The 10,424-nt window shown below is 40.5% G+C and overlaps 1 protein-coding gene across 1 annotated transcript; it reads left to right on the top strand.

The window, feature by feature from the left end:
• Window positions 1-1,016: 1,016 nt before the first annotated feature.
• LOC146611713 (TIMELESS-interacting protein-like) lies at window positions 1,017-9,885 on the top strand. Its single transcript, XM_085342865.1, has 8 exons — window positions 1,017-1,082; window positions 2,249-2,396; window positions 2,855-2,945; window positions 4,154-4,229; window positions 4,538-4,660; window positions 4,747-4,810; window positions 5,606-5,818; window positions 9,641-9,885. Exons 2-8 carry the CDS (start codon window positions 2,261-2,263, stop codon window positions 9,883-9,885), a joined length of 948 nt encoding a protein of 315 aa, XP_085198991.1. The 5' UTR covers window positions 1,017-1,082; window positions 2,249-2,260.
• Window positions 9,886-10,424: the final 539 nt, after the last annotated feature.

Raw genomic sequence — 10,424 nt, 5'->3', positions numbered from 1 at the left:
ATACTATATTTCTTCCATAGATATCCGTGCTCTCTGTTTATTAATAAAAGCCAAACTTCATTAATGGTAAGTGACAGAGATCTGATGAGTTCTTGCTGGTTTGTATCCACAGGAGGATACAAGCAGCTGCTTCTGTTTGCAGTCACCGTGCACCAGTGTTGTGTTTAATTGTGTCAGTGTTCATTTTTAAACACGTTTTTTAAATCAAATGTTTATGTATACATCAAGATTAATGTTCCAAACAAATGACACTGTACAGCAAATACATACATAGACATGTGCAGCAAAAGGAATCCGAGAAGATGTTTAACTTCTAAATGTTTAAATTGTTTGTTTTATATCCAAAGTCTGTCAGTTTGTCATTCCCTGTTATTGCTGCTGACTAATCACTCAAAGTGACACAACATGACCGTGGGTCTGATTTTTCTGGTAAACTTGTTTAGCAGCCCACTGGAGACGGATACCCTGTTCTTTGAACTTTAATACTGGACAGAAAATCGTCTCCTTCCAGAAACAAAGGGTAGCATTAGAACTTGTGTGAACAGCAAAACAATGTAGAAGATTTCCTTTTGTGTCTGTGTTGTGTCTAGGGCTGCCACGATTTGTCGACTAGTCACGATTACGTCGACTATCAAAATCGTCGACGACTGATTTAATAGTCGACGCGTCGTTTGAAGCTTTGTAAGATCCCAAAAGACGCAGGAATAAGTAGCAGGATTTAAGAGTGTAATAACGGACTGAAACAGAAGATGGCAGCACTGCATGTACAAGGATGCCAGCTGCCGTTAAACCCCGAAGAAGAAGAAGAAGAAGAAGCCGCTGTGTCCCAGAATTCATAGCGCGGCCCAGCTCAGTTTCCAACAATGGCGGCAGCTAGTTAGTTTTAATATTACTCTTATTATTCTTTCTGGGTCACAAAATAAACGTTTAACATATTTTCAGCCGAGAATGTAGCTGTGTAAACCTCAAATATCGGCTCAGTTTATCAGGACACCACATATTTTCAAAAGCGCTCCGACGTTTTCAGAGACGTCTGTTACCCACTAGCTCGATAGCTAGCCGGGGGCTAGGTCACTAGCACGGTGAGAACACCGGACTCCAGGCAAATTGTTTTCAAACCCACCGCCGTCTTTCGCTACTCAGGTTAAATATATATGAGTCACTTAGATAAATTAAAAATGTTGTTGTTTGGCTTTTTTTTTTTTTAGTATTTTATTTGTTCCTGAGTAAATCGGTTTGTCTGAGATTAAAGTTATAGTTTTTACACAGCTGAATAAACGTCAAGCAGACAGCTGATTATCAGAAGTGTGAGATGCTGGAGAATATACTCCGTTGTCCTGTTATATTTTAGATAGCAAGGAGTTTATTAAACTTCACCGAAACAATCTGCAAATTTCATTAAAATTGAATAAACTATCATCTTGTCTTTATTTTTAGTTAGCACCTTAAAAGCTTAAAGCTGTAAGCTAATGATAGTTATATAAGAGCATATGCTGCATGGTGCAATAAGCTGTAGTTTTACGTCCAGTGGATGATGATCTGATTAGTCGACTAATTGCATAAATAATCGGTGACTAGTCGACTATCAAAATAATCGTTTGTGGCAGCCCTAGTTGTGTCACATCATTTTGGCTCAAGAGTTTACTTTATTGCTATGTTTGTTTTTTGCTATTTTATTACTACATTTGTATTGTGCAGCACTTCGGTCTGCCAGGTGTGTTTTTAAAGTGCTATATAAATGATGATGACGATGATGCTTACGGAACAGCTGAAAGACTTTAAAACAAACCTGTTACTTTAATGATATTTCTGTGGTACTACAGAGTCCAAAAGAAGTATCGCAGTAATAATTCATCCAAATTGTAACTTTTAAATGTCATTATCAGCCCAAAGGTTCACAACCAGTTCATCCCTGATAGAATGTAAATATATACAAATCTATAAATTGTATTATGTATATAACTGTGAAACAAACATAATGGACCATTAATGTATCATAATAGTACATTTCTGAATTTGGGGTATAATTCCAGGTGGGATGAGTGTCTATACAGCTCCTCCTGTTGATGTAAAAAAAGAAAAAAGTAAATGCCAGTTTTTTTTAGGTTTTCATGTTGATGTTGTAACACAGTAAAGAATTACTCTTACAGAAATAAATGTCATTTTTTCAACTTGCAGTTAAATTCATGTAACTTAATGCTGATGCTGTTGACGACTGGGGCTCACACGTCTTTTACTTTGTCTCCAGGACCGACTCACCATGGTTGACCCACAGGAAAATAGCCCGCAGGACATTCCTGACTATGACGGCATAGAGGATGAAGCTTTCCCCCCACTCCCACCACCACACTCCCCAGGCCGGGGAGGCCAGGAGGAAGGAGACCCTTTTGCAGATGGTAGATGCTGCTGTGCTCTTACAGGATTACTATGAGGTCTTTAAGATGTGATGATTCAGAACTTTGTATTTTAAATTCATGGTTTAATGAAGAATCATAGAAAAATAAGATTCAGGAAAAAAGGCTAATGTGGGAGAAATACAACCTCTCATAGTCCTTCCACAAAGCTTTTTGGAACAGCTTGATAATAATGAATTTGTTAGTTCAGCCTAGAATTAACAAATGCATGAACTGGTTTTTCAGCATCTCTCTGAGACTGGATGTTTCTAACAATAACAACACACATGTTTTTGTTTGCGTGAGCAAATGAAACCTATCAGATACTGTTCAAACCAGCACATTTCTTCTGTAACCTCCAGTCTATAATTTGTCTGGATTTAAAGATAAGCTTGAAGTTTGCCACGCTGCCAACAGAATGAGTTAGAAACACATCCTGTTGTCATGTGTTTTCAATGCAGGAGATGAAGGTGAGGTATCACAGCTGGCTGATGTCCCTACTGCTAAAAGGAGAGGCGTGAAGAGACCCCAACCCAAGCTGGACTCCCACAGGTAGCAAAGACATTTATATCACGACAGAGGGTTGAAATGCATTAAAATGCGCATTTAAATAGGAATTTGATGTCATCTTGTGTGAGCTGGGACACAAGGAGGCCAAAATCATTGATTGACGTGTGCAGACTGTCAGTGTTGCAGCCAGGTTGAACACGAGTCTGTGACTGCACTGGTTTTTATCACCGTTTCACTAATAATCGTGCACAGAGGCTCAGAGACACACTGACACACAGAGTTGTTGCAAATGTTTGAAAACGTAAGTTTGTGGAAAGAACTTTGCACAAAAAAAGTGATGTGATATTATCTGAGTGGCGACACCTGTCGTTTCGCAGAGTACTGCAGCGTCTTCTTACGCTTTAGCGGCGGGTACAAATGACTGCATCTGTGTGATGATGGTGCAGCTTCACTCTGCCAGTCATTTAAAGAAGAAAGACTCTAATACCATTGTTGTTTTCATCATTTGGATGGGCAAAATTCCCAGACTGAAAATTGTCAGAGCGTTGGAGACATCCCTGGATGTGTGTGAGAAAGATGTTTCCAGTCTCTGTACACCTATAGTGTGAACCTGGTTAGTATTGCCAACCATAAGTCAGGCTCGTTCCCAGTAGTCTCCCAGTGGGTGTCCCAGTGGCACTCCTCTGTTACTGTTCTGTTCACAATGTTCCTGGACAGAACTAAGTTATACTAAATCAAAGGATGTTAAATAAGCTTTTAAGTAAGAACGTCGATTATACTTAGGATAAAACTTGCAAGCTGTATTAAAGAAAAACATAGATTTTCATTTGATAAAATATTCAAATTAATTGCAACTTTGCTATAAATATATATATATATATAGCAATTTTTTATTTTTTATTTTTAGATGGAGAAATTTGACTATTTCTCATTATACTGCCTTATGTACAAACAGGTAGGAAAAGAAAGGTTGTGGGCACCCTGAAAACCAAACACCCTACCCCCCCCCCCCCCCCCCCCCCCCCCCCAACAAGCTACTGCCTTCTGAACATGGTACATCTGAAGGCACTGACATTTCCATTCAGAGGGTCTGTCTGTGTTGGCCCTGTGACAGGCTGGCGACCTGGCTGCTGGGATGGGCTTCAGCCATCCACGATCCTGAATTGGATAAGCCAAATACGCCTGGATGTGCTGCTAACCCTGCTTGTAATCCATTAATGGTTTAACTTAGTCTTAATATTTTTTCCCAGGCTGATATCAGATCGAGGGCTTCCAGCTCTGGGCACTCTCTTTGACAATATCCAGTTCAAAGGCAAAGGACACGAGGTAGGATATGATAACATCTGTCCCACCAATTACCAGATGTGAATGAACATTGGTTTTTGAGCTAAATCTGTTTGGCCTGTCAGCTTTTAATTAGATGTCCTAAATTTGGTTTGAGACTAAAAGGTCAAAAGTTGCCCTTTCTGTCGTGGTCAAAAATGAGTGAGGGGAACCAGAGGTTGGTTTACCAAATTAAGATGTCTTTTGTTCCAATGACTGGAAGTCATTTTTTAGTGGGAAGAAGAAGCGTCCTATCACACACAGCCCTCTTTCATATCACTACTCGCTGTTTTTGATGTTTGCCCCATTAGGCTGCAGACCTGCGGCTGCTGATGCAGAAGATGGAGAACTGGGCCCACAGGTTGTACCCCAAATTGCAATTTGAAGATTTTATTGACAAAGTGGAAAGGCTCGGCAGCAAAAAGGAAGTGCAGGTGAGAGGAAGCAGTAGAATATTTCCTGCAAGCGTGTGGGATTCCTAATGTTCAGAATTTGTAATTTTTTACTCATTCTTCTATAGACATGTCTTAAACGAATACGACTGGACATGCCCCTGACACATGAAGATTTTACAAGTACAGATGGTAAGAAGAAAAATCATTACTGATGGGGATACGGTGGACTAGGGCTGTGCGATATGACCAAAGTCTCATCTCCCGATATAAGAATTCTATCGTCCGATAACGATATAAATCACAGAAATGTAACATTTTCTGTCAATTCTGTGAATCTCGACTTGCGTGAAGTGTTTCCAGCTGCGCGTCATGTAGCTGGAGTCGAGTGTTTTAACCGATGCATGAAACGACACATTTTTAGACAGAAGTTGTAACGGCGCCGTTTTCTTTGTGAGTATTTATTACACGGCGTGCTGCGGGGGAAAGCCTGTTCTAACGTTTGAGTCTAAGGTTTATTTTTTAGCACCTGGCGGCTCTGTTTTACTTCTCATCCGTAAACACTCTGCTCTTTCACGTGATTCCGTTTATTTTGAAAAGCCTCAACAGGATCTTGAGCTTTATTCTGAAAGGTTTATGTGGAACATAAACAAGCGGACACGCGATGGTTTTACCGTCATTGTTGCTAACGACAACGCATAAAAACAGGCGCTTGTCCGTCCGTAGTGTGGTTATATATAAGAGAAAGAGAGAACTTTACTACAGTGACATCAGAACCATGAAGAAATATTGCCGTAAACAGTTTATTTTGCGACACCACGAAACAAACGATAGCGTAAAATGAAATAGACGTTTTTATATCGTCAAACCGTATATATCGTTGTATCGAACAGCCCTACGGTGGATTCACACCTGCAGGTGCACATAGGAAATACTTGCCATATTCCACAGGACTTAATTATCAGCACTGCTTGAAATTGTGTTCAGGTGCTGGTGACGAAGAGGTACAACGTGAACTGGAAACATTTGGGGATCCTGATCTGTTCAGCAGAGAGAGTTTTATTAATGCTCCCCAAGGGCAGATTGCCGAAGCCCTCGCTCCCCCACCTACTCCCTCTCTGACCGAAGAGCAGCAGAAACGTATTGAGCTGAACAGACAGCGGGCCCTGGAAAAGAGGCGCGCACGCCAGCAGCAAATTGGTAAGAATGGCAAAAATGTATCATACAGCTGGGACACAATATAACAGAAATAATTAATGATTCTGCTACAAAACATCCAGCGAAGGTTCATAAGGATCATCTAGCTTCATTGGTGTATTAACTTTATATGAAAATACAAAAAGCAAAACATTGAATGTACAGTATATTGCCAAAAGTGTTTGCTCATCTGCCCCCACACTCATATGAACTCGAGTGACATCCCATTCACGACGTCCGCCTGTGCAGCTATATCAGCTTCAACTCTTCTGGGAGTGTTTATGGGAGTTTATGACCATTTGTAAGGTCAGACACTGATGTTGAAGGCCTGGCTCCAAGTCTCTGCTCTCATTCATCCCAGTGGTGTTCTGGTCAGGACTCCCATGCCAGAGTTCATGTCTTTGTGGACCTTGCTTTGTGCACTGGTGCCCAGTCATGCTGGAACAGGAAGAAGCCATCCCCAAACTGTTCCCTTAAAGTCGGGAGCCAAAATGTCTTTGCATGCTGAAGCATTAAGAGTTCCTTTCACTGGAACGAAGAGACTGAGCCCAACTTCTGAAAAACAACCCCGCACCGAAATCCCCCTGCCACCAAACCTGGAGCTCTGTTGTCCTGGCAACTGCTAAGTTGACTTGTCTATCGGCTTTCCAGATTGAGAACTGTGATCCGTCGCTCCATAGACTGCATCTCTCCTGTTCTAGAGTCCAGTGGTGGCGTGCTTTACACCGCTGTGTCCCATTGCTTTGCGTTGCACTCTGTGATGTAAGGCTTGGACTACAGCTGCTCGGCCATGGAAATGGATTCCACGAAGCTCTCTGTGCACTGTTCTTTAGCTAATCTGGAGACCACGTGAAGTTTGGAGCGATGGACTCCACAGAAAATTAGCAACCTCTGTGCGCCTCAGTATCCACTGACCCCCACTCTGGGATTTTACGTGATCCACCACTTGATGGCTGAGTTGCTGTCGTTCCCAAACACTTCCACTTAGTAGCAGCAGTCTGCATGCCTAGGTGCTTGATTCTATACAGCTGTGGAAGTTACTGGATCACCTGAATTCAATGATTTGGATGATGGGTGGTGAGTGAATACTCCTTACAATATAGTGAAGTGGATCTAGTGTATATATCCACCAGAAACCCTGAAGGTCGAGTGACGAGTTCCCGTATTGCACAGTTCGTCCAAACCACCAGAGATTCCTCACATTAGTGTGGAGTTTGGTAATAAGAGGCAAAGCATGTAGAAAACATTGATTTCTTTACTGCCTGTCTGATGTCAGCTTCAATTAGGCGTAGTATTTTTGTTTTTGCCTTACACTTGTGATCCAAACTGTTTTTACTTCCTCTTTAGTTAAAGCGGAGCCAGCTGTCTGCGATCTATTGTCTACAAATCTTTAACAGTGACATTAAATCGTTCTTCAGGGTCCTCATTTACCGCAGAAATGATGTAATGTGATTTAAATGAGACCCATAGAAAAGAAAATGACCTGTTGATCGGTCTCTATTATGAGCCTTCACCCATAAAAATGTGTTTACAGTTTATAACACTAGATGGTGATATGAGACCGTTTCCATTGTATTACCCGAGCATGATTTACTCATCGACTTTAAACTTTCACATTTTAGTCATTAGTCCTCCTTAAGAGGAGCCAATCCACCCCCCCCCCCCCCCCCTTTTTTTTTTCTGTCCAGTATAGAAACTAAACAGCTGACATCATTCGGGTAGTGTAGCTTCCAGAGATCTGAAGTTAACGTGAACTCTGGAGGGCAGTCAAAAGCTTAATTTTTTATAATGCAACATACTATTATTTACATACATATTATTTTAATAAGCAGTTTCAGGGTTCGTGCTGTTTTAATGAGTGTTCGATGGAAAACGACACTGAAGGAATTTGTACTCTTGAGTCACATGACAGTAAATAATTTCGAGTATGTGTACATAACACAGGCTAATGTTTAAAACTATGATTATTATTTTGCTAGCTATCAAACTTGCTGGAGAAATGATTGAAATGCACTGAGTGTGATAGAGTACGGCAGTGCTAGCACAGCAGTTAGTTATGGCATGGTGATTTATGCAGTGTGCTTTAAACTTGGCTAACATTACTTAGCAGTAGCAGTAATATTAGTGACTTCACTCAAGTGAAAGCTTTAATCGTTAGTCCGACACTTAACTAGCCAACTTAAGCCTTAAAGAAAAACTGGTAAAAAGAGGGACTGATGCATGTGGGCACAAAGAAGCCATTTCTTGTGCTGCTGAAGTTCCCTGGCTTTCATTCAAAATGTGTTTATCGTGAGCACCGACACATTAAACCATTTAAAAATTATAAATGGCTTTAAGCTCACATTGATGCCTGTGGGGCTCTATCAGCCACGGAGACGACAGACACATTTTAGTGTTTTAATGAATGAATGTTTCATACTTTAAGGCTGCCTGTTTATTTAAGGGAGATGAACAATACATTATTATTTGACATAATTCTATGACAGGTGATGGACTGAATAAATAGATTTTAGGTCGATGTTTGTGCGTTTTTAAAGTCTTATATGTTGAATTGAACTGAGTGTGTCATCTGTTCAAAGCCTCCCGTCAGTGCTGTTCTCCATGCCTGTCTTACTGTACATGGTGTTATTAGCACAAACACTTTAAAGCTGATCATTTAGGACTGTAACAATAATCCAGAGAGCAATGTAGTCAAACATCTCACAGTTAGTTTTATTGGGAATGAACTTTGACCTGTTAGGCCCCCAGGGCTTTTCTGAGCTTCCTGCTCGAAAATGAAGAGGCCAAAATAAATGGAGTATTTCTCTGCAATTACAAACTCTGTGTAAACAGTCTTGGTATCAAAATAAAGCTAACGCTTGTGAGCTGTCATCAGAGGGGTAAATATTACTGCAGATGTTACCATGTCAAAGTTACTGGGACTCAAACATAGAAAAAAATGATTATTTCCCTCACCTAATTTTTAAAAGTATTTTATAGCTTATATGCTATAAAATATACTTTGGGTCACATTTAACTCCAGAAAATCATAAATCAAAATATGGATGTTACCTGTCCACAGATTCATGGTGATGTAACTGCTCTTTTAACTGTTTGGTGTTTGTAGAAATGGTTTACAGCTGAGATTCAGAGGCTTCTGTGGACACTCATGTCTGCACTTATATTTCTGACCTCGTGTTATAACCGATTAAATGTGATCTCCTCTCTTTTCCCCCATTTTTGGTGGTGTGGGTGCTTAACTAGTTAAAGTACCAAACATCTGTCTCCTGTTGTTGTGTCACGTAGGAAAGAAGCATCAATATCTGATGAGCAGACTTGTTCATTTGTGCAGATTTCTTCTTTTGTGTGGTTGTTTTTTCCAAGTGGAGATGAGCATCTCTAACAAGTTGATTTGTTCACATTTGCACATCTGCATTTTTGAGAGAAATGAGTTTTTTGAGTTTGTGCACTATATGCATATAAGACAACCATTTCCTTTTTCAGTATTTTTGTGTGGTGCATTTTTCTCTGTTTTAACAAAAGAGGAACAAAGAACATTTAAGTCAACCTAAGACGATTTGTTTTTATTTTTACATGGTCTTACTGAGGTGATGCAAAGTGGAACATGCAAACTGTTTTTTTGGTAATGTGCTGGAAAAGCTTGATAATGGACCTTGAAAGTGCTTAAAGTGCTTAAATTTGACCCTGAACAATGAGTTTGAACCCTGCAGTTTACAGTTTCATTTTTCATTATCTCAGCTTTGCCTGTCTTTTATAAATCGTAGTAGACTGAGTGTGTCTGTGTTGACTGAAACCATCACTGTTTCTAATTCTCAACCCTTTCAGGCCCTTCAGCCTCTCAGACTGCTGACATGTTAGGAGACAAACCTCCAGCTGCATCCTCACCAAATGTCATCAAAGGTTCTACTGATGGAGATGAAACTGTAGAAGATCCTGACCTCGAGCCTTCCAACAACACCTCCACGCAACAAACCAGCCCGCTTCCCCCCAAAGACTCTGAGCCCGCTGAGGCTGAGACCAGCCTCAGCCCTGAGCAACAGCTCAGCAACGACTGTGTAGAGGGGGATTAAAGTTCACGTGCAGCAGTTTCTGCTGAAAAGCTTTGGCAGTGAGCAGATTTAAAGGTTTCCCAATGTTCGTGCCTGCTCATTCGAGTAATGTTGTGCATTTCTGGTGGTTTATATCTTGAGCACATGTTCCTACTGTGACGTCAGCTTTGGGTTAGCAAAGACATTTATAATCAATGGAAATGTTTTTCTTATTTTTAAAAGTCCAAATCCTAAACGTATTTACCATGTGTTGGTATCTGTTACAGAAAAATATTTGAACTGATCCACAGTTCCTGCTCTGATGCATCTTCTTTCTCCAGTTTCACTATTGGCAGAATTTTGGTTGCAAACATGTTTCTATAAAAGGCCTCTGTGTGTGTGTAGTATGTGAGCTGTCAACTGACCATCACCCTCTTCCAAGCATTAAGTGCTCGTTCAATTATGAACAGTTCTTTCTTAAGCTACTGCAGGGACATGAAACGCAACACGATGAAGTGGCTCCATCTGCGCTAATGAAAACACCATTTTTAATTACAGGCCACTGCACACATATTGAAATA

The sequence above is a fragment of the Diplotaxodon limnothrissa genome, linkage group LG19 (genome assembly GCF_057381915.1).
Source record: "Diplotaxodon limnothrissa isolate DT_005_m linkage group LG19, D_limnothrissa_male_GT1.1, whole genome shotgun sequence".
Taxonomy (NCBI): domain Eukaryota; kingdom Metazoa; phylum Chordata; class Actinopteri; order Cichliformes; family Cichlidae; genus Diplotaxodon; species Diplotaxodon limnothrissa.
This window is presented reverse-complemented; position numbering and strand designations above follow the sequence as displayed.